This window comes from Lampetra planeri, chromosome 33 (genome assembly GCF_965212315.1).
Source record: "Lampetra planeri chromosome 33, kcLamPlan1.2.h2, whole genome shotgun sequence".
NCBI classification, from domain to species: Eukaryota; Metazoa; Chordata; class Hyperoartia; order Petromyzontiformes; family Petromyzontidae; genus Lampetra; species Lampetra planeri.
The window spans coordinates 100125-124282 of record NC_136139.1 but is presented as its reverse complement, the minus strand read 5'-3'; the positions used below and the strand labels follow the sequence as shown (position 1 = coordinate 124282).

General features: G+C 48.8%; 2 protein-coding genes across 3 annotated transcripts; one reads left to right on the top strand and one right to left on the bottom strand.

The window, feature by feature from the left end:
• On the top strand, nt 1-10479 carry EPHX1 (epoxide hydrolase 1). Of its 2 annotated transcripts, XM_078609865.1 has the most exons (9): nt 1-136; nt 1024-1233; nt 1608-1788; nt 3546-3767; nt 6518-6647; nt 6798-7009; nt 8117-8225; nt 8454-8579; nt 9356-10479. In XM_078609865.1, exons 2-9 carry the CDS (start codon nt 1033-1035, stop codon nt 9567-9569), a joined length of 1395 nt encoding a protein of 464 aa, XP_078465991.1. In that variant the 5' UTR covers nt 1-136; nt 1024-1032; the 3' UTR covers nt 9570-10479. The 2 variants fall into 2 exon arrangements, with proteins under 2 accessions (XP_078465991.1, XP_078465992.1); XM_078609866.1 differs by lacking the exon at nt 8454-8579.
• VPS51 (VPS51 subunit of GARP complex) lies at nt 9050-24099 on the bottom strand. Its single transcript, XM_078609863.1, has 12 exons — nt 23314-24099; nt 19639-19768; nt 18623-18769; nt 17632-17851; nt 16924-17380; nt 16112-16252; nt 14938-15135; nt 14489-14713; nt 13595-13813; nt 13047-13180; nt 12809-12896; nt 9050-11400 (listed from the first exon to the last, which is right to left on the bottom strand). Exons 1-12 carry the CDS (start codon nt 23506-23508, stop codon nt 11140-11142), a joined length of 2415 nt encoding a protein of 804 aa, XP_078465989.1. The 5' UTR covers nt 23509-24099; the 3' UTR covers nt 9050-11139.
• Between the last annotated feature and the right edge of the window lie 59 nt (nt 24100-24158).

Here is a 24158-nt window from a genome sequence, read left to right as displayed (position 1 = left end):
TCGTCACGTGGGCTGCCTGCTCGTCACGTGGGCTGGCTGCTCGTCACGTGGGCTGACTGCTGCTCATCACGTGGGCGCGGATCGGTTGGTCACGTGGGGCTGAGAGCTGCAGACGGCGCTCGACTCGCGCTGCAAGGTAATCATGGCGCGCACCACCACCAACAACAACAACAACCATTAAACAACAACTACACATTACACACCAACAACTAGAACTACACAACAACAAGCATGAAACAACAACTACACAACAACAACCATAAAACATTTCGATTTAAAGCTTTCGTGACTGCAGGGATTCATCTTCTTGGTTCTTTCGGTAAAGTCACGTAGAATTGTTTTATTATGTTTTATTTTTATTATTTTATTACTTCCCTTCTACGTGACTTTACCGAAATAACCAAGAAGATGAACCATAAAACAACAACTACACAACAACAACTTCACATTACACACCAACTACTAGGACATGTGAAGGAATGACACAAATGCACACCGCGTATTCTCATTGAAAATAGGTCAATTTCAAAATATCACTGTCCTGGTCACAAAGCAAAGTTTGTGGGGAATAATATAAATTTTCTGTACTTTTGAGGCAAAAGCAATTAGGAAATAACACTACCCAGGAACAAAAAAATAACACATTTGTTACGCAGTGTAATTAATGGAGTGGATTATTAACGTTACTTTTGTGACCTGTAGGTATCCGGGCGCAGTGGTACGGGTACCCGGAGATGAGCTCACGGAGCACCACAATCCGTGCATTGACGGGAGTTGAACTATGACCCCCACTTATCGCACTGTTCTGAGGCAAAGTTCAAGGGAAAGTTTAACTTGCGAAATGTAATTACAACAGGGTCGCTGACAGTATATATATATTTAATCAGCACTGTACCATAGACGCGGCGATCTAAGTTCTATCCCTGGCCACGGCTAAGATAAGTGGCAAGTTAATTTCCTGAACCGGCTCTGGGTTCCACCCACGATGTATTGAGCAGCTGCATTGCACATTGCGGTGTGCAGGTGAAAGACATGGCGGCTGGCGTTGTGGTGGCGGTCGTGCTGGTTGCACTGGTGTTCATTGGGTTGTGGAAGTTGCTGGGAGATGCTAAGGGAGACAAAGACTTCCTCCCAGAGGGAGATGGATGGTGGGGTAAAGGCGAGCCATCTCAGACTCCTGCTGACGAGACAATCAGGCCCTTCAAGGTCCCATACTCACCTGAGACCATGCAGGTAATGCATTCGTGGTATATTTTGCTGATTCGGGTTGTTGATTAGTTCTGGTTTGGTAAGACACTTTGTACAATACTTTATTAAACTGGATTTAGCAGTTATGATTTTAAATGTTTTTTTATTACAAAATAAGTTATCCGCAGAGGTGTTGGTGAATCATAATGTGATGGTGAGATTGTTTAAAATCAGGAATTTTCTAAATAATGCAAAATCAACAATTTGCAAAGGGAGTATACACTGCCCTTGCCAACACCATGGCAGTGGGGAATGTAAATGTGAACACTTGAATGACAGGTATTCAGTGATTATCGGTTATGCTAGTTTGCCCAACAGCTTGTGTTTAGGTGAATGTGTGAGCTCTGAGTAACCTGCAGGATGTTCGTCGTCGCCTGGCATCGGTCCGTCTGGCTGAGCCTCTGGAGGGGAGTCGCTTCCACTATGGCTTTAACTCCACGTACCTGCAGCGAGTGCTTAAGTACTGGGCTGAAGAGTTTGACTGGGAGCGCACGGTAGCAGTGCTGAACAAGTACCCCCAGTATATCACCAATATTGAAGGTACAGTGTGATTGTGGTAATACTGGCCTTGGAGGCACTGAATTGTGAGGGGTGATTATTGTGAGTGCTTGCCATTTATTTTAGTCTTGCGAATCGAGGAAAACCGTCGCCTTCCTATTCATCAGGACCTCAATGGTGTCCCTCGCCATCACTTGAAGTCACGCAAGCACATTTGCACCCGTGTGCTTAAACAATGAGAGTTCAACCCCGATGAAGCTTGGAGAGCTGATTGGAGTTAAAAATAACTCGTGGACAAACACCTTATTGTGCAAGATCTCCGGTTTTGATCTTCCACAAATATGGTTCACTCTAAACCGCATTTGCACAAACTATGGCAGATACCTGATGCACAAATGGAAAATTAAAAACTCTAACATGCAACTGTGGTCACCCAGAACAGACCATACAAAAAAACGACGCAATGCCCGATCCACAAATACGTAGGAGACATCACAGCGATACACTCCACTGCTCCTGCCACGGTTATCTGGCTTGACCACCCGAATGTGAAATTGTAGTTGTTGCTATGCACTTACATCAGCTGCACGAAAGAAAAAGTAGATGTATGTTATTAAAGCTTTCAAGCACTTGTATATGTTTACAATCAAAAGTAAAAGTGCCTCCATGCTTTAATGGTTGTTGGACATTGGTCATCTCCTCTGGTGACATCTAATTGTGAAAATCGTACATTCTTTTAGTGGAGGCCAGTGTTTCCAAAGGACCACTCGCTATTGGTAGAGGGTCGGTTTGGTTATTACCAAAAGGAATATTTTTTGGTTCACAGGAGCATGCCTTGTCGATGCAAATTTTTATTGAGAATGAAGTTGCTTTCAGGTTTTGTGGCCAGGAAAGCCTCCACAGTATGAATCAACTTATCCTTGGGTGGCCCTGAAATAACAGAGACATGCCCCACAATCTCCCAAGCCCCTATGCAGTCTCCAGTAGTTGTATTGTCCGTGCTACAGGTTTGCAACATGAGTCACATTGGTAAATGCAAATACAGCATAATTACAATTGCGAAGAGATGTGGATAATTCAGCGCTCAGTGCTATATTTTAGTGATACATTTAATTAGCACCCTCTACTTGACTGGGATCACCCAAGCCCATGTAGTCAATTCTGCCTATTTCAACGTTTAACTGTGATGACCCATGACTCGTCTGTGTGGTGCACATGGTCAAATGCACGGAGCTTCGAGACATATCAGATGTGTTATCATGGTTGTAATTAGGTTTGGCATTTCCAACCGTCTGTAGAATTGCCAGTGCTCTTAAAATAAGAGTGACATTCTTCTGGCTTGGCTCTTAATACAATCATATACAGCATACAAGAAGACATTGTTGGCCTTCATTATGATGCTTCATTTCATTTGTATGAATGCTTCATTGTGACAGTGTTTCATGCGAATGTTAGGTTGAAGAATTTATCATTTTTTTGTTTAACTGAGCATTTTATTTGAAAGGAGCCTCACAAATAGGTATTGATTGCACAAAAAACAAGCATTGCTGGCAGTGTCAGGACTTGGCTTCTGAGGAAGAGGCTGCTTGACAAATTCTGAGAGGCCAAGGTGCCTTGCATTATTTAATGCATAACGAGTGGCTCAGATGCAGCAGATGGGTTTAGAGGGGATCTATAGTCGTCAAGGTTAACTCAGCCACCGTTTTATCCTGTTAAGATAATGATTGCTTGCATGAAACACTATTCTCCATGGCAGAATGTCTTAACAAGAGATGTGGTTTTTTTGCATGCATACCCAGGGATTGACGTGCATTTTGTACACATACGTCCTTTGGGAGTCCCTGAAAGTACAAAACCCAAAGTGCTCCTCATGGCACATGGCTGGCCCGGCTCCTTCTATGAATTCTACAAGATCATGCCACTGCTGGTTGAGCCGCAGGGCCCCGGTGCCACCGAGGCATTTGAGGTCATCTGCCCTTCCATCCCTGGCTACAGCTTCTCAGAGGCCCCTCATAAACAAGGTAACTTGTGTTTTTTATATTGCTGTTCAAATTAAATATGTAATAGTATTCCTCGGCTGTTAACACTACCAGTTGCTTTTAAGTTATGTTTAAAACTCCTATAACTCAACTCTCCCTGACCATCTTCTTGGTTCTTTCGGTAAAGTCACGTAGAAGGGAAGTAATAAAATAATAAAAATAAAACATAATAAAATAAAATAATTCTCACGACGTTTCGGCTACAACGCAAGCAGCCGTCTTCAGGTGAAGAATGAGACACTACCAAGCTAGGAGCTTATATATAAGCTGGGTTGGAGGTGGAAGAGCGCCTTAACAAAAAGAATGTGCATATGAAGAGGAATTTAGCATATTCATGGGAAATGCGTAGGAGGTGGGCGGGGGGGTTTAAAAGTCATTATGCCCATGCATTATGCAGGATCAACAGCACCAAGGGGGGGTGCAGGGAGTAGCATTAACAAAGGAAAGGAATGTTAATGATATGTAGCTGCAGTTACTAAACAACCACGTAGAAAACTAAAGTATAAACTACATAAAAAACTAAAGTATAAACTGCATAGCACTATCAGTATACTTACTATACTCTACAATAAGCTGAGTTACTAACAGCAAGTAATACATTACAATTCTACGTCGTAAAAATTATATAATATGCTTCCATCTAAACTTTATTCTCTTACATCACACGAGCATATACCGTACTATATACTGCCATAGATAAACCCAACATTAAATTATATACTGTATTGCTATAAACCACCCTATACCTTATACATTTTAATATAACACTATATATTATTCTACTCACCCTAATGTGTATCACACTGCTATATGTTTACTATACAATTACGATACTATATATTACTTTGTACATTGTATTAAGCATATAAATGTTATACTATTTGTTATTATACGTTCTACCATTGACCGTCGTGTCAATGGGTGAGTCGTGGTGGTTTATAGCAATACAGTATATAATTTAATGTTGGGTTTATCTATGGCAGTATATAGTACGGTGTATGCTCGTGTGATGTAAGAGAATAAAGTTTAGATGGAAGCATATTATATAATTTTTACGACGTAGAATTGTAATGTATTACTTGCTGTTAGTAACTCAGCTTATTGTAGAGTATAGTAAGTATACTGATGGTGCTATGCAGTTTATACTTTAGTTTTTTATGTAGTTTATACTTTAGTTTTCTACGTGGTTGTTTAGTAACTGCAGCTACATACTATTAACATTCCTTTCCTTTGTTAATGCTACTCCCTGCACCCCCCTTGGTGCTGTTGATCCTGCATAATGCATGGGCATAATGAATATGAAACCCCCCCACCCACCTCCTACGCATTTGCCATGAATATGCTAAATTCCTCTTCATATGCACATTCTTTTTGTTAAGGCGCTCTTCCACCTCCAACCCAGCTTATATATAAGCTCCTAGCTTGGTAGTGTCTCATTCTTCACCTGAAGACGGCTGCTTGCGTTGTAGCCGAAACGTCGTGAGAATTATTTTATTTTATTATGTTTTATTTTTATTATTTTATTACTTCCCTTCTACGTGACTTTACCGAAAGAACCAAGAAGATGAATCCCTGCAGTCACGAAAGCTTTAAATAAAAATCTCACTGACCATTGTTACATTATCTGTGTTAAATGTTATAAGGCACTTGAGTGTTTTTCTGTTTCAGCTATCTGCATTGAACTTTGCATTGTAAACACTCTCCCCTGTGTGCATGGAACTTTGTTGCTCCTGGTTCTGTTCTACATCAAAATTGTTTAATAGAGCTTACAATGCATGAATAATGCTTACTTGTGATAACCTAGGTTATAAGAGTTGTGTTTTTATAAACGTACTTACATCAGTGCTGCATGTGACACTTGATTCTGTTGTTTATTTCACCGTCATTCACTCTGTTGGTGTCAGTGTCACTCGTGGGGCCGTTCCCACCTTTCATCCTGCATTTTTACAATTCTCTCGTGTCCCATTATGCCGTTTGCTTGGCCAACCCATTCCATGTATGAACAATTTACAACTGGTAGATTGTAAAATAAATTAGCAAAACACAACGGGTTCGTTAAAACAATTGGAGATATTTCAGAGGGATGCAACTGCAAAATACTGCAGTGCATGTGTAGTGTCAGCGGAGCGGGAGACGAGATTTTTCAGGAGCACCTTATTTATCAACACCTTCAGATTCACAGGTCCACCCTCGCGCTCTCCTTAGTCCTCTAGCCTAGCCTTAACATAACCCTGACCGTGTAACACCGACGGCGCCGACCGAGACAGCCAACAACTATTTAGCGAAGACGGCAGCCACGAGCTCCCGCTCAGCTACCCGGCGCGGCCTGGCTCCGCCCTGGCCGTGCCTCCCTTGTCGAACCCACTCGCAGGTTCCAGGGGCTTCCAGATGGTCTCCCATGACCCTTGCCCCAGTTCCTTCGCCCTGCCGCCACACCCGCGTATATGTCCACCGCAGTTGTCGTTGCTGGAGAACAGACAGTGCTATCACACTACAAATGTATCTGAGACCGCTACTGAAGGCAGCTGGGCATCAAATGGATAGAGGTGGACAAGAGCATATTGGACTGCTTTTGAAAGTAAAGGGGGGGGGGGGGGGGATGTACGAGCCTGCTTTGGATATTAATGTGGTGGTGGTGGTGATGTGCAATGCTATCCCATATTGCCAGGATGGAAACTGTCGCTGTATCTTGTGATTGTGAACTATTTGTGTCGTTTGGTGTGGATGTGCAGGGTTTAACGCGTTGTGTGCAGCACGGTTGTTCTGTAAGCTGATGGAGAGATTGGGACATGACAAGTACTATGTGCAGGGTGGAGATTGGGGCTCCTTAATTGGCACCAACATGGCAATCATGCGACCTTGGTGAGCATCCAACATTTTATGATCATTTTGTGTACTCGGGCCCCCTCGTCTCAATAAGATTTTACCTGGTCTTAAATCGTGGAATGAGCGAGCGTGCTTGTGGCATGTATTAGTGCCGTTCCTTCATTCTTGTGGGGTGTACGGATACAGGTGCGTGAAAGGTCTCCACCTGAACTTCGTGACAGTCACAGGAGGCTTGGGACGTTTGCTGCCATCTGCTGTGCTGGGGCCTTGGATGCCTGGGCTTTTTGGCCTCACCCCTACTGACATCAAGAGAGTGTTTCCTTGCACGCAGTTGTTGAAAAACGTCCTCCTTGAAAGCGGATACATGCACATCCAGGGCACTAAACCGGACACTGTTGGTGGGTTGCCCCTTGTTTTTACTTTCATAGTTTCTGTAATTGTGCACGTTAATTTGTTGAATGGCATCCCAGTTTCTATTAAAACATTTGTATTACTTTGCAGAGTCCAATTCTTATGTTGCTTAATCGGTGATTGCAAGACAAACACCATTAGCCATGCACTTGTTGATTAATTAAACATCCAACTACCAGATTTGAAGTTTTCGTGACTGCAAGGATTCACTCAGTTTTTTTCGGTAAAGTCACGTAGGTAGAAAAATTAAAATAAATGAAAACTAAATTAAATCACGTTTCGGGCGCAAGAACTCTTGTGTTGCGCCCGAAACGTCGTGATTTAGTTTAGTTTTCATTTATTTTTTTAACTACGTGACTTTACCGAAAAAAACAAAGAATATGAATCAACTACCACTTTGGCAGTCGTGTTGAATGGTTTTGGAAGAGGTTTGCGATCAATATTTGGTTGTTAGAGGGAGGCCTTATCAAGCCCTGAATACAATAGTGCAACATGCCTTAGGCTGTATGGCATGGAGATACAGGATGGCTAATCACTATAACATGTCAAACCCAAAGGATTCAAATCGGTGAGATTCATAATGGAAGGCTTGGGAAAAAACCCAAGAAAATCAAGAAACGTAATATTGTGCATCAGCAATAGTTGTCACCACAATGTCGCAACTTAATAAACACCCCCATAGTAAATAAAAGAATAACTGTGGATAGTTGAGTTTTCTACTTGTTTCGCATAGGATTTAAAGTACGTAACCTTTGGAGCTGATGCTTACATGAGACCTGAACCAGGTGTAGAAGCTGCTGGTGAGACTGCAGTAAAGAGTGCCGAGTGTATTTTTTTCAGGTAAACAATAACTTGAGAATGCATTGCAGGACCATGAGACACTCAACATTGTGAAAAACTGTATCAAGGTTATCCTTAAGACTTGAAATGTGTGCTATAAGCAATGCTTGGCAGTTTGATGTAAACTAACATGGTTGTGCTGTCGTGAATTTTCATGTCCAAGTGTCTAACCAAATGTCATGGGTATTGTTACCATATAATTGTCATTCGTTTTCTGTGCCATTTCTATTTATCGTCTCGGTGTTTGATTTGAGGGGTTGCGCTCAGCGATTCCCCTGCTGGTCTGGCTGCTTATATGCTGGAGAAGTTCAGCACCTGGACCAAAAGAGAAAACATGGATCAGGAGGACGGGGGCCTTGAAACGTACGTGCAGACACAGGATGCGAGACCATTCACCATGTTCGGCATTGTTCTTGGAATCTGACTACAGATGTTATCATTTGAGGGCAGAATCAAATCCCGAACAGCTGCTATGGATCGAATTAAATTATTTAACATTTATGCTTCATATGGATTGAAATTCAGAAGCCACTGTCCATGTGGGCGTTGATGGGGTGTGGGCGTTGATGGGGTACGTCTGTTGTGGCACAGTTTGTTTGAGCTGGATGAGCTCCTGTGCATGGTGATGATCTACTGGGCGAGTGGCTGCATCACATCGTCCATGCGCTTCTACAAGGAGAACTTTAGCCGCAACATGTTCAAAAGTAAAGGCACACAGTAAGTCAACGCGTAGGTTTTCGCAACTAGTATTGATTCACAATTGCTTTTGTATTAGGCCACTAAATGATCTAATCAAATGTGTGCCATAACAATTCTCGTCTAATTACATTTGGTGGTAAGGGTTCTTCTTAAGCTTACTGGTGAGTGTAATTGGCATAACGCTGGTACACAATTTGGTCAGCTGTCAGGTGAAGGGTTCCTAATGGCACAGGTTTTTGTGGTGTTCAAGTGTGAAGTTTTTTCTCTTACTCCACATGGGCTTCCTCTTGGTTCTTCGGGTTTCTGTCTTTACTAAAAAAAACACACAATCTAGCTGGGATTGACCAAACATCATAAAGCGGGAAAATTACCTGCAAATTATACTCACTTGGGATTACACATAGCAGCATCACCATCTACTGCAGACATTTTTTTGCAGGACCCTCCTGAAAAGAGTTGACTCATTGAGGTTTTCCTGTAGAAATAAATGGTTTTGGACACATTTAATGCTTAATAACGTTTCTCAATTGCATACGTGCTTTATTATACAGAGCTATGTTCTTTCGCAATATACGTAGCCATCCGTGCTAATTAATAAATATTGCTATGGTGTTAACTGCATATTAGATGCTATGGTTTTGGTATAAATACCATGATATTTGATCACATTGGATAACTCCAATGTTGATTGCATTGACAATTGCAGGAGTCACTACGGTCCATATCAATGGCTCGTAGAATTCGAGTTTCGGGGAAGCGCTTTGCGGTGATGACGTGGTTGTTGTGCCCGACAGGATGCCCGTGTGGGTTCCCACGGGGGTGGCCGCCTTCCCCAACGAGCTCTTGCATGCCCCGCGCGCATGGCTGGCCTCCAAGTACCGCAGCATTGTATCCTACGAGTACATGCCGCGCGGCGGCCACTTTGCCGCCTTCGAGCAGCCGCTGCTGCTGGCGGAGGACGTGCGGAGCTTTGTCAAGAAGGTGGAGGAGCTTGCCGTGCCGCTATGAGTGGCATGGGAAGGCAGAGCCGCACGATGGCCCCCACCCTCTGGCAGTGCCACGAGACCCACATAGTGCCTTGGTGGAAATGGTATAATTAAATTGGCTTTCGTCTGCACACACTAATTACTTATGAACGCGGAGTAAGAGTTAAGGCTGCCAATCAAAATAATGTATTTTGTTTAGTATCAATGTTTAACATCTTTGTGAGTGCGCTTTAAAATACAAACGGAAAATGAGAATATTATATCAGAGCACACCTGTTAAATGATACTCTGCGGCAGCAAATATTGAATTTTGAGAAAGCATGTCTGTATTGAAGGTCACCATTGCCTCGCATGAGAGCCACAGGCCAGAAATATTACAATCCATCCTTTAATTATACATAACCTATATTAAGAATCGTATTAACCTATCCTGCATACTCTACACGTTATTTCTATAACATCTATATATTAGTGAAACTTATCAATGGGGATACAGTGTAACTCGATTCAATTCGTGAAAGTAACTCGTGCGCAAGGACACCCACTGATAAACGTGGATTACAGGAGGGCTCAATCGGCAGTTTCTTCCCTTTTATCTGTGCTGTTTTGGTGAGATGATCAGTAGCAGGCAAATGTGTGCCTTGGTCAGAATCGTTCCTCTCCATGGAATATCACCACTGGAAGGTAATGATGCGGTTCTCATCATCCGTGTCTCCAACTATCCCTCGCACGCTGCACTGGTTACCACTGATACATATTGCTTGCACGATTTGACAGCAGAATTTTGCTCGTTAATTGTTGAAACCACACTAACATGCAGGACTTACATGTGGTCTAATGTAACATTATTTTTTGGTGTTGTGCATCCCAGACTGCTCTGGACTTTTGGTTATTTAGCCATGAAGCTTAATTGAATAAAATGGAAAAAGTTACATTGTGGAAGTCATTTTAATTCCAAAGCATTTATATTTTTCAGGTGACAGATTAGTAACTGGTAATCCATGTGGCAGTCCTACAAAGAGATGTAACTACAAAGATGCAGATGGGGGCACTTGTGTAAAGTGGCTCTTACAGTAGACTGAGCAGCCTCTTGTGAACCCACCGAAGCTCAAACCACCAATGATTTTGTACATTTACAGTTGGCTTCTTGGGGACACTCTGCATTGTCCAGCCAAACTTTGATTCTCTAGAAATATTAACGTCATTTGCAGAAGACTGCAAGCAAACCTCAGTGATGCGGTTCATAACCAAACGTGCCAATCACACCTCCGATTAGCACGGTTAGCTATGTACGGTGCGAAAGAAGTTCAACAGTCAATAGAGCAACAGGGTTGTGGCGCAGTGGTAACACTCACACCTCACAGCAAAAAGGGCCTGGGTTCAATTCCCGACTCAGGCACCCTTCTGTGTAGAGTTTGTATGTTCTCCCTTTGGTCTGCATGGGTTTTCTCCCAAATATCTAAAAAGCACACTGTCACTGGAATTTGGTGACAGAGCAATGTTGCTCCCTGCTGCAAAAAACTTGACTGGACCCTCCTGAATAGAGTTGGAGACTTTCCTGGATAAAGGAGCTTAATAGTTTTGGCCATGCCTCAGCCCCTTTCACAGATGACTTCGATGACGCTGGTCTCCATGGGGATGGGCTGGATGCAGCGCTGCAGAGTGCTGGCCAGCACCTCGTCGAGAAGGGCATGAACCAGTGCCTCCTCGCTCACGAAGCGCCACAAGTAGAGCTGCAGGTAGTGGCAATCCACCTGGATCTGCTGCAGCCCAAACCGGCCAAACGTGCGCAGACGCACGCATTCCAGAAAGGTCTTCAGGCTGATTTTGATGATGCCTGTCAGCACTGAAACCTAGGTACAGCAGACAAAGTGCCGTTAAACCATGCTTTGTTGAAACACCGTGCGTCCGTATACAGTTTGCAGAATACGATTCTGATTGTCGATATAATTACAACACGAGATTTGTCTCTACACTTATTGAAAAAAGTAATTTTTCACAGGGCACCCGTGAGCATCAACATGATGACTCTCCACTTAGTCACTCGATGAAAACACATCCCATTGCTCTGCGAGCTTCACAAAATAGCAGCAGCACGGACTTGGCTTGGTTGGTCCTTAATCTGTGGCTGCCTCACGGCTATCACAGCCTCGGAACTGGCGAACCACCCTCCCTGTAGAGCAGAGTCTGGGCTAAGCCAGATCTTCCCATCCAGTAGGGCCTGCGCTAGGGACCATTCAAGGTCACTCCTTTGAGGTGCTCCACTGTCATGGTGGCCCACCACCCAACAGCACCACTGCACCACCCACCCCCTTCCGAGAGGAGCTGGAGCCGTGGATGCCCTCTGAGCGTTCCTAACGATCCGATTGTCGCACGTGCAGAGTGTGGCTGACAGCACCACTCCCTCAACAGTTTACAGTTTCCCACGAATTTTAAGACTCAAACAAATCTACCTCGGAGCAACATTGCCAGAAGTTGAACCATCAACTGATCTGCCACTTCATCACAAACACGTTTTATATCCCGATTGTAGCGAGTGCACTAATTTGGAAATTATGACGTGTATTTGATAAGAGTGCAATTTATGCCGAGGCATCTCAAGAGGACTTTACATGTGATCAGAGATTAACAAACGTTTCTAAGGCACCCCCAATGGCAGCTGCCCCTGTGGTTAAAAGGGGACTAGGCACCTGGCCTGCAAGTGTGCATTAGTCTGCTCGTTAGGAGTAATGATTGCTGTGTAATGCCGTTTGAGTAATCAAGGCAAATTAGACCCCGATGCCAGCACACACTGGGCTGTTTCAAAGATATCAAGGGATCTTTAACGTCCACTCTGACGCAGACAGCATGTATTATTATTAATTGGTTATGACCAATAAATATTAACCAGCGCAGCCGCTGGACATGAACTGCGACCCTTTGCAACAAATGGCGAATGTGCTACCACTCGGCTGTTGCTGTCGTTCAGAGCTGTTGCCATATCCGATCCTTGTTCAATACATCTCAATCATCTTTCCACCCTCAGGACAGATGTGTGCGGGTGCCACCATTTACAGAGAAATATCTGCCATCTTGCAGTAAAATCTTTAAAATAAGATTGCACATGAGTGCCTAGGTCGTGCCCCCATTAACTAGGCTAATGCTCACATTTATGTTGCAGGCTACGGAAACCCTCTTTAAACCCCCTTGTATTTCGCTTGGACACGTGTCTCTCATGCCGTAGAAATTTCAGAGAAATAAGTACAATGCTGCAAATCTCACCTTTGAGAACTCTACGGGACTGAAGATGTCCACACGTTCGGAAAACAACTTCTGAATGTTGCTTAGGAGGCTTGTGTCCATGGGTGCACTGAGACAGACAGGGAGGCACAGACAGGGAGACAGATAGGGCAGAGAGACAAGCAGGTACACCTTTATCTCTCCATGTAATCAAAATACAGTAGGCAAAGATCCAAACCGAGATCGTAGTGTGTGGGTATCGGGGAGTGTGTGTGCATACCTTGGTGTATAGCTGGGCGCGTAGCGAGGGGGTGGTTGCTGTAGTTGCCGGGAGCTGCTGTGAGCGGAGAATGCGCGCTTGCTGGAGTCGCTGCTGTGAGCCTTGCGCACGCCCTCTTCAAACAGCAACCCGACCTAGACCCATGGCACGGCTCCCTTCAACTTCAACGCTAATGACATTAATCCTATGGGTCTCTCAATGGACCCTCTGACGTTAGTTCTCTATTATTCAGCGTGTTTACCCAGCAAAGTCTCAAAAACACTTTTTTAGGAGGATCCTGCCAAATTTTTAGCAGTAGGGGGTTGCTGACGTAATCCCAATTGAGTGATTTGCAGGTAATTTGTTAGCAGTGGGATATTTGGCCAACACCAGTTTCATAATATGATTTTAGCTTTGGGAAGAATTTTGAGAACCCAGAGAAAACCAATGCAGAACAGGGGAAGAACATATAAACTCTTCACAGACAGGCACCCGAGTCAGGAATTGAACCCAGGCCTCCTTTCTGCGAGGCACAAATGTCACCACTGCACCATCATCCTGACTCCGACCTGCACATCGATGGCCGTGATGTCCTCAACCACGCGCTTCATGACGGCACGCACGTTCCGCGGCTCGATGGAGTGGACCCAGTCGCGTGTCTCCACGCTCTTGCGCAGCATCTGGGACAGCGTGAGGCCTTGCACGCGCACGTAGTGCGTGAGCAGCCGCGTGGCCGCTTCGCGCGCCCGCACGCACAGCGCCGACACCGACGTCATCGGGGACTCGTCCTGCGCCACCACAACCATAACACCGTGGACGGCCGCATTCAAAATCACTTGAGCTTGGCGGCACTCTGCACACAGTGCTGCCGGGGTCCTGGGCGCCCCGACTGGAACAGCTATGGCACAGCTGTTAGCAGCAGTGGAGACGTTTCCTCTTTACGCTTATTCCATGTTACAACACAAGAGGGTGTGCAGCATTGCGCATACAAAAGCTCTTGGCCTTATCCAGACCACCAGCTCAAAATAAATTGGCCACGTTCCGTTCTTTGCATTGGTGATCGGGATAAGGGCGAAAGCTTTGATACATGCTGCAAACCCTGTTTAATCTATTTGTTTCTGTCCATTAACTTTTGTGTTGTGATGGGTTCTCTAGTCAATTATAGATTTGAATTACATCTATTAGCAGATTACAGCAACGAGTTGCGTCCGTGACTAAAGAAGCCATGGCGTGTTGACTCCGTCGCACCTCCCCTTGCAGAGGGTCGAGCGGGCAGTGCCCCCACTCCCGCGCCGCACTACGGACAGCCCGACGCAAGTCCCTGTTTATCACACGGCAGCAAGGTCTCCGACGTCTCATCGCGGATTTCAGGCAAACGACACCGAAGGACCGAGCAAATGATGCAGGTCGGGCACAGCATGCGAGTCGGCGCTTCGGCTACGCGAGAGAAGCCCGGGTGGTACCTGCACGAGGAACTGCTCGTCCGTCAGCGTGAGGATGTAACTGATGGTGGACGTCTCGTAGTCAAGGCAGAGGCGCGACAGCAGCAACAGGAGAGCTGGAGGGGTGGCCCCACGCTCCCCGGGGCCCCCAGGGCTCCCCTCGCTGTAGTGCTTCCCCAGGGCACAGACGTGCTGTATGAAGCCCACGACCAACCCCTCCCGCACTCCCTGGCTGCAGAACTCGCCCTAGCACAGCACACAGCGGAGTCATCAGATGATCAAATAATCAGGATAACAGGGAAAAAACTAAAATCGAATTTTGCCTGACGATGGTCTTTTTGTGCTCGTTACACAATGTCGACATATAAAAAATAATCTTCAAATCACATCAAGACTGAGCGAGCGGTATTCTCATTCGGTTCAGGAGATGAACAAAGAGCGTCTCTGCAACGCGGTTCACGTGAGCTCACCTTGAAGTACGGTTTGACCGAGAACGTGATGTCCTTGGCACAGAACAGCTGCACCTCAGCCAGCACGGCCTTAATCTTGTTGAGAGTGGCACAGGAGAGCTGGGCCAGCAGCTCGGGCAGGCTGGGGCTGTCCTTTCCCACGAGGCGTGGGGCAGCCAGCGCCTGCCGTGCATCCGTCAAACAGTCCGCCAGGAACTCCTGCTCGTCGGTGCCACAGGGTCACAGCAGTGTCACAGCAGCGCTCCCACCGCTCCCCTTCTGGCAATGCGTGCCCAGTGCGGTTGTGTTGTGGGAGACGACAACTCCTAAAACTAGAATGTGCCACAAAATATTAACAAACCGTGAAGATGTTAACCTCAACTGCAAGTTGATGGGATAGCACAAGGCTTGACATCTCCTTTCATCACATTACATTTTTTCAGCTCAGTTGCTGAACACCAGGCCAATAGCCAACATTTTCAAGCAGCCAGCAACACATCGTACTATTACAGTTGTAATAGACGAAAAACATGCAAAACTTTCTTGAAGTGAGCTGAGTTTTAAGAGCTTTGAGAAAAGAGATGAGGGGGAATTTCAGTCAAGCAGCCTGGGAGAAAAACCAGAAAGAGAAGTGTGACTTGCAGTGTGGTGTGACTTGTGGTTGAACAGTAATGAGATGAAACGGTGTCAGGTAGAGCATCCTCAACATGGGTGGACGAATCAATGAGTGGGAAGAGTAAGGATGGTAACTGACTATGGGTGAACGAGTGACTGGAGTGAATTGGTGAGCGCCGAATCGTCAATCACCGACTGCTTTACATTGTTTCTATCAGATGAAGTGAGGTAGGAACTGGGTACTCAACCCAGATGTGACAGCAGGATTCCAACTTGAGTCAAGTTGTGCTTTGTATAACAGCAGCAATAATTGCTCAGAATTAGAGGCTTTGGCTCGGAGAATAAAATCAGGATTCTTCGATGCCTCCTTAGCCAGAATGGTAACAGTTCTTCTACGAGAGCTCAGATGAGACTGTTGTGCCAAGCAGAGAAATTGTGTTACAATGAATAGGACAAGTATTGCTCTAACGGGAGAGTTAGACGGTGATGCGGGCACCCCGCTGTTCCTGCGGTTGTACGTGTGAAATGCGATCTATGTGCAAGCGGCCGCGTGCAACGTGATGCGGCCGGCGCACGCTACCTCCAGAGCGCGGGCATACTGCTGCAGGCGCGCGCGGGCAGACCGCTCCACGATGCCCATCCCCACGGCCACAACGCCCAGCCCCGGGAGCAACCGCGACAGCGCCTGCAGGCGGCGATGGAATCGGTCCAACGCCCGCACCTGCAACACGGCGTCGACGGTCAGCAGTTTTACGTGGCAGGCAGGGGTGGCTATGGTGCGGACATCATGGCCACCACTCTCCGAGAACCGCAGTGCTCCTTACACATGCAGGGGAACACAAGTCAAGGAAGCGGTACGCTTTTAATTTTGGAGCTTTCGTGACTGCAGGAATTATTCTTTGGTTCTTTCGGTTAAGTCACGTCTAAAGATAAAATAATAAATTAAATAATAGCATATTACGACGTTTCGATTGCAACACAAGCAATCATCATCAGGCATAAAAGAAATAGCAACAAAAATCTAACTAGAAAACTATAGACAGACATACAAGCAGACAGACATCACAAGGACACACAGAAAGAGGACACATATCGGCACAAAGAGAGGTCGTTTCTGTGACGGTGCCTTAAATATAGAGAGGGGGGCGGGGGCGGAGAGAGGGAGGGGGCAGAGAAAAAATTAGCATATCAATGAGTGGACGGCAACGTGATGCTGCTGCAAGTAAGATGACGACGCGGCACGGCACGCAAGCTTGAAAATCAGGAGAAAGACACACTAAAATTAAATAACCTAGTAAAATATCGAAATGTAATGTAATGCAACACAGAGAGTCGGTCAACACACAATTAACGCATAGCCCGGTTGATTACGTATTTCAAAGCGGTACGCACCAGCAGTGAATTGTCTCCCAGGCTCTTTTCCTCCTTGATGCGTGCCTCCACCAGCTCAAAGTATCGCTCCATAAGCTCGTTCACAAACGCTTGCAACTTTTCAAGGGCTTGTGCCGAGTCCCCGTCGCTACACTGGCTGATGAACAGTTGCTGGAAGGAGGCGATTGACAGGCACATGTTGCTGATGAAGCCATTGCAGCCCCGGTCAATAAACTCCAGGATGTCGGTGGGTGGAGATTGGACATTGCCACTTTCCTCAAGGCTGCCCCCAAAGTTTCCCGCGTCGAGCTGCATCCTCCCTGCGTCTCCGGGCACGGACTGCAATGTCTCCAGGTCGCAGCAGAGCCGCGCACGAGCATGGGACAGGAACTCATCCCACAGGTGCGCTGGCGGCTCCCCGAGCTGCAGCAGCAGGTCCACACACTCCGCCAGCTCCTTGGCGCTCGCCTCCCTGTCCCTGCAACCCACGTGAGGTATCCACAGAGACCGGGTTGCGTGGCGGCCGCATTAAAAGCAAATATCACCGCAGTAATAACCATGCAAGGGGCTTTTCCACACACAACATTTTGATCCAAAGGCCCATGGCCCTTTTGATACCTGTGTTCTAAAAGTTGGCATGGGCAATCCCAATTGAGTAATAATTTGAGTGAGTTTCGTGCATCGTCTGTATCGCTAGTAGAGCGGCAGTGCAATATCTGCTGCACGCACCGGAAACGCTCATGCAGAGTATGCGCGAGCGCGGTCATGATGCTGGAGCAGTCGTCTTGGATGCCACGAAAGGAAGGCATGTGCTGGTACTGATGGAGCACCGCCCGCGCTTTGCTGTAGTAGCGTACTGCCTGACCCCACGCCGCCAGCTCGATGCACTTGTGCAGGCGTGCGGGAAGCTCAAACAGGAACTGCAGCTTGCGAAGCAGCACATGCACACCTGCGGGGGGCAGGTTGCAAGTCTATTTTGATGAACCATGTGAGAACTCCAGAGGCCAGGACAGTCTATTTGCAAGAGTGACCCGGGTTACCAATATGACAAAAGCAAAGCAAATAATCATAACAAAACCAAAAACAACTGCATCACATGAAGAACTGAAACTATTGGAAAAGTAATTCCCTGCAGTGCAATTCGGCTCTGAAAAATAACCTGCAGATTTAACACAGCACAAATTACAACACTAAGCTACAGAAACGCTGAAATTTAACAAATGTATGTTGAACTTCTTTCGCACCGTACATTGCCAACTGTGCTAATCAGAGTTGCGGGTGACTAGCGCAAATAGAGAACAACACGAGGCACGTGTTTAGACACCGGCACAGTGGCATGATAAACGTCACGTTCACCCAAATGCATTGTATGTAACGCATCGCCAGCATGCACACAGGAAGGCGAAGGCACGTAAAGCTGCTGCAATGAGGTCGAAGTTCACTTCTTAATCACGGCAATTATCATCGATCTTCCTGGCTGGACCACACAGCTCCCGTAGCTCTCGCACAGTTGCTACCACACAGTGTTGGTTCCAGGGCAGCTCTTGGAGCTGAGCAATTTAACGGCACGTGCGAGGAGCAAAACCCAGGCCCAGCTGGCTGCAGCCTACACCCGATTTGGGACTTGCGAGAACGTCGCATCCTGCGGCTGTGTGAAGACTTGGGGTGACGGAATACACGCAACGCACTGTCTGAAAGCGCTTGTTGGGCGAGCCCGCACCTGACAGCTTGGTGATGTGCTGCCGACGGTCCTGCAGGGTGCCGCTTATTTTACCACTGAACTCCGTGATGGCAGCCATGTTGGAGGTGAGGCACTCCATCTCATCCTCCATCTTCTTAAAATCGTTCTTCATTTTGCGAATTGTGTCTGCAAGGAGATGCGCGCACATTCTTGTTTTCGAAAGCGGAGTTCATCACTACTGGGGGAGCCTTTTCCAAGACTCCCTTGACACAAATCACACATTCTCAATGACATTCGTTTTACATTTTCCATAATAGCGCTTAATGATTGTTTTTTTTTACCTGGAACATGCGTCAGTAAATTCCATAGGAGGGAATCCTGATATAACCACCATGGAGATGAAGCGATGATGAGATTAGATAATTTACATAAGCAATATGGAATCGCAAAGACTGGCGGACGGCAACGACACGAAGACCTTGCTCCAGGAGTGGATTCACCCCATGGCTGCCGATGAAAAACAACCGAGTAACGGTTTTTTTCGTCTGATAGCCACATGTACAGCGTCAAATCATCCGAGTTGTGATACCTGACAGCACTTGTACTGTATATGCACGTTTACTTACACATGCTTGCACTCGTTAATCTCGGAGATAATTACTTTCCACAGATACGATTTATTACATGTGAAATAAATTTTGCTAAAATTTATAATTAAGTGTTCATTCCAAATCCCATGTTAGTAAACGGCCTGTGGAAGGAGAGTTCATAGAACTGCTTTAAAAAAAATGTAAGTGACCCTTGATACGTACACGAGGGGGGCGCTCTGTTCCACACACCGTGCTGCAGACGATGTGGGTTCGTGGTGAACTCGTTACAAGGCAGCTTCACAATCAACTCCTCGCCCCGTGATACGTGTGCATGCAGCACCGTGTTTAAATTGTTTTGAGTTACGAGCTCCAGGAATTGATGGATTGAGGTCAATGCACACTGCAGGGTGATAGCAAGAGCCCTGGTAAATTCTGCCCGCGTCTAACCGGCCGAGTTCGTCGTACCTGTGGCAGAGATGAACTTGTTGTAGTTTTCGTAGACGAGCGTCTGCATGTCGCTGTCCAGGGCTCGGATCTGCCGCACCATGTCGGCCTCCCGGCTCATCAGATCGGGGAGGCTGCAATCTTTCCGCAGCTGCACAGACGCCCTGGTGATTAGGACTGCACGCAGATCCCGACTCCACACCAACATTCAATACAATATCTGGTGATGCCGCGTTTGCAGTGATGCACAAGCACAAAACATATCACGAAACATTCGTTAATAAGACTGCCTTAAAACAATGTATATAATGTGACGTTTCGGGCCATGTTGAACAGAGGCGAGCAGGGTATCTCCTCTGGCCTTGAAAGGTTGCCGATGTTTTGCTTTTCAAGATGAATGCGAGGTTTGTTTGTTCCTCCACAACAAAGAGCTTCAAGACTGTCAATGCGAAACCGTAGGTCTCTCCCTGGGAGTCTCTAATGGTTGTCAAGAGACACTACCCCAGTAACCGCTAGGACCCTGGGTTCCAGTCCGGGGTCTCGAAGACAACTGCCCCCATCGGTTCTCGTCTCCCGTTTATCTGCCCCGTGTGTCTCCCGTCTACCCCATGGCTAGCTATCCCCGTGTGTCTCTCACCTACCCCATGGCTAGCTATCCCCGTGTGTCTCTCACCTCCCCCATGGCTAGCTATCCCCGTGTGTCTCTCACCTCCCCCATGGCTAGCTATCCCCGTGTGTCTCTCACCTACCCCATGGCTAGCTATCCCCGTGTGTCTCTCACCTGCCCCATGGCTAGCTATCCCCGTGTGTCTCCCTCCTGCCCCATGGCTAGCTATCCCCGTGTGTCTCTCACCTCCCCCATGGCTAGCTATCCCCGTGTGTCTCTCACCTACCCCATGGCTAGCTATCCCCGTGTGTCTCTCACCTCCCCCATGGCTAGCTATCCCCGTGTGTCTCTCACCTACCCCATGGCTAGCTATCCCCGTGTGTCTCTCACCTCCCCCATGGCTAGCTATCCCCGTGTGTCTCTCACCTACCCCATGGCTAGCTATCCCCGTGTGTCTCTCACCTACCCCATGGCTAGCTATCCCCGTGTGTCTCTCACCTCCCCCATGGCTAGCTATCCCCGTGTGTCTCTCACCTGCCCCATGGCTAGCTATCCCCGTGTGTCTCTCACCTGCCCCATGGCTAGCTATCCCCGTGTGTCTCTCACCTGCCCCATGGCTAGCTATCCCCGTGTGTCTCCCTCCTGCCCCATGGCTAGCTATCCCCGTGTGTCTCTCACCTACCCCATGGCTAGCTATCCCCGTGTGTCTCCCTCCTACCCCATGGCTAGCTATCCCCGTGTGTCTCTCACCTACCCCATGGCTAGCTATCCCCGTGTGTCTCTCACCTGCCCCATGGCTAGCTATCCCCGTGTGTCTCCCTCCTGCCCCATGGCTAGCTATCCCCGTGTGTCTCTCACCTCCCCCATGGCTAGCTATCCCCGTGTGTCTCCCTCCTACCCCATGGCTAGCTATCCCCGTGTGTCTCTCACCTACCCCATGGCTAGCTATCCCCGTGTGTCTCTCACCTGCCCCATGGCTAGCTATCCCCGTGTGTCTCCCTCCTGCCCCATGGCTAGCTATCCCCGTGTGTCTCTCACCTCCCCCATGGCTAGCTATCCCCGTGTGTCTCCCTCCTGCCCCATGGCTAGCTATCCCCGTGTGTCTCTCACCTACCCCATGGCTAGCTATCCCCGTGTGTCTCCCTCCTACCCCATGGCTAGCTATCCCCGTGTGTCTCTCACCTACCCCATGGCTAGCTATCCCCGTGTGTCTCTCACCTGCCCCATGGCTAGCTATCCCCGTGTGTCTCCCTCCTGCCCCATGGCTAGCTATCCCCGTGTGTCTCTCACCTCCCCCATGGCTAGCTATCCCCGTGTGTCTCTCACCTGCCCCATGGCTAGCTATCCCCGTGTGTCTCTCACCTGCCCCATGGCTAGCTATCCCCGTGTGTCTCTCACCTACCCCATGGCTAGCTATCCCCGTGTGTCTCTCACCTGCCCCATGGCTAGCTATCCCCGTGTGTCTCTCACCTACCCCATGGCTAGCTATCCCCGTGTGTCTCACACCTCCCCCATGGCTAGCTATCCCCGTGTGTCTCACACCTGCCCCATGGCTAGCTATCCCCGTGTGTCTCTCACCTGCCCCATGGCTAGCTATCCCCGTGTGTCTCTCACCTCCCCCATGGCTAGCTATCCCCGTGTGTCTCTCACCTACCCCATGGCTAGCTATCCCCGTGTGTCTCTCACCTACCCCATGGCTAGCTATCCCCGTGTGTCTCTCACCTACCCCATGGCTAGCTATCCCCGTGTGTCTCTCACCTCCCCCATGGCTAGCTATCCCCGTGTGTCTCTCACCTACCCCATGGCTAGCTATCCCCGTGTGTCTCTCACCTGCCCCATGGCTAGCTATCCCCGTGTGTCTCCCTCCTGCCCCATGGCTAGCTATCCCCGTGTGTCTCTCACCTACCCCATGGCTAGCTATCCCCGTGTGTCTCCCTCCTACCCCATGGCTAGCTATCCCCGTGTGTCTCTCACCTACCCCATGGCTAGCTATCCCCGTGTGTCTCTCACCTGCCCCATGGCTAGCTATCCCCGTGTGTCTCCCTCCTGCCCCATGGCTAGCTATCCCCGTGTGTCTCTCACCTCCCCCATGGCTAGCTATCCCCGTGTGTCTCCCTCCTACCCCATGGCTAGCTATCCCCGTGTGTCTCTCACCTACCCCATGGCTAGCTATCCCCGTGTGTCTCTCACCTGCCCCATGGCTAGCTATCCCCGTGTGTCTCCCTCCTGCCCCATGGCTAGCTATCCCCGTGTGTCTCTCACCTCCCCCATGGCTAGCTATCCCCGTGTGTCTCTCACCTGCCCCATGGCTAGCTATCCCCGTGTGTCTCTCACCTGCCCCATGGCTAGCTATCCCCGTGTGTCTCTCACCTGCCCCATGGCTAGCTATCCCCGTGTGTCTCTCACCTGCCCCATGGCTAGCTATCCCCGTGTGTCTCTCACCTCCCCCATGGCTAGCTATCCCCGTGTGTCTCTCACCTGCCCCATGGCTAGCTATCCCCGTGTGTCTCTCACCTGCCCCATGGCTAGCTATCCCCGTGTGTCTCTCACCTACCCCATGGCTAGCTATCCCCGTGTGTCTCTCACCTGCCCCATGGCTAGCTATCCCCGTGTGTCTCTCACCTGCCCCATGGCTAGCTATCCCCGTGTGTCTCTCACCTGCCCCATGGCTAGCTATCCCCGTGTGTCTCTCACCTACCCATGGCTAGCTATCCCCGTGTGTCTCTCACCTGCCCCATGGCTAGCTATCCCCGTGTGTCTCTCACCTGCCCCATGGCTAGCTATCCCCGTGTGTCTCTCACCTGCCCCATGGCTAGCTATCCCCGTGTGTCTCTCACCTACCCCATGGCTAGCTATCCCCGTGTGTCTCTCACCTGCCCCATGGCTAGCTATCCCCGTGTGTCTCTCACCTGCCCCATGGCTAGCTATCCCCGTGTGTCTCTCACCTACCCCATGGCTAGCTATCCCCGTGTGTCTCTCACCTGCCCCATGGCTAGCTATCCCCGTGTGTCTCTCACCTACCCCATGGCTAGCTATCCCCGTGTGTCTCACACCTCCCCCATGGCTAGCTATCCCCGTGTGTCTCACACCTGCCCCAGATAGATCTCGGGGTCGAAGTCAGCGCCGTCGATGTCGCAGGGCCCGCGGCTCTCGGGGGTTTGGGTGCCCGCCACGCCCGGGGCCTCTGGGCCGCCCAGGCCGTAGTAGCGCTGCAGCATCCCGTGGGCGGCGCGCCGCCTCGCCGCGCCCTGCTCGCCCGCGGCGTCGGCAGTTGACGCGGCCATGAGGAGAGAGACGAGGTGGTGGTGGAGGAGGAGGTGGTGGTGGTGGAGGAGGAGGAGGTGGTGGAGGAGGTGGTGGTGGAGGAGGTGGTGGAGGTGATGGAGGAGGAGGTGGTGGAAGTGATGGAGGTGGAAGAGGTGGTGGTGGAGGTGGTGGTGGAGGAGATGGTGGTGGAGGAGGAGGTGGTGGTGGAGGTGATAGAGGAGGTGGTGGTGGAGGTGGTGGTGGAGGTGATGGAGGAGGTGGAAGAGGTGGTGGTGGTGGTGAAGGTGGTTGTGGAGGTGATGGAGGAGGTGGTGGTGGAGGTGATGGAGGAGGTGGAAGAGGTGGTGGTGGTGGTGAAGGTGGTGGTGGAGGTGATGGAAGAGGTGGAAGAGGTGGTGGTGGTGGTGAAGGTGGTTGTGGAGGTGATGGAGGAGGTGGAAGAGGTGGTGGTGGAGGAGGAGGTGGTGGTGGAGGTGATAGAGGAGGTGGTGGTGGAGGAGGTGGAAGAGGTGGAAGAGGTGGTGGAGGTGGCGACGTCTTCCCGGCTCGGGCCCCACCCGGAAGCCGTGGCGAGGACGCAGCGAGACGCCCAATGCGCGGACCAATCAGCGCGGAGACTCCGACTCGCGACCCCTGACCCAAGGTGACGTCAGATCCTCGCCCGTGA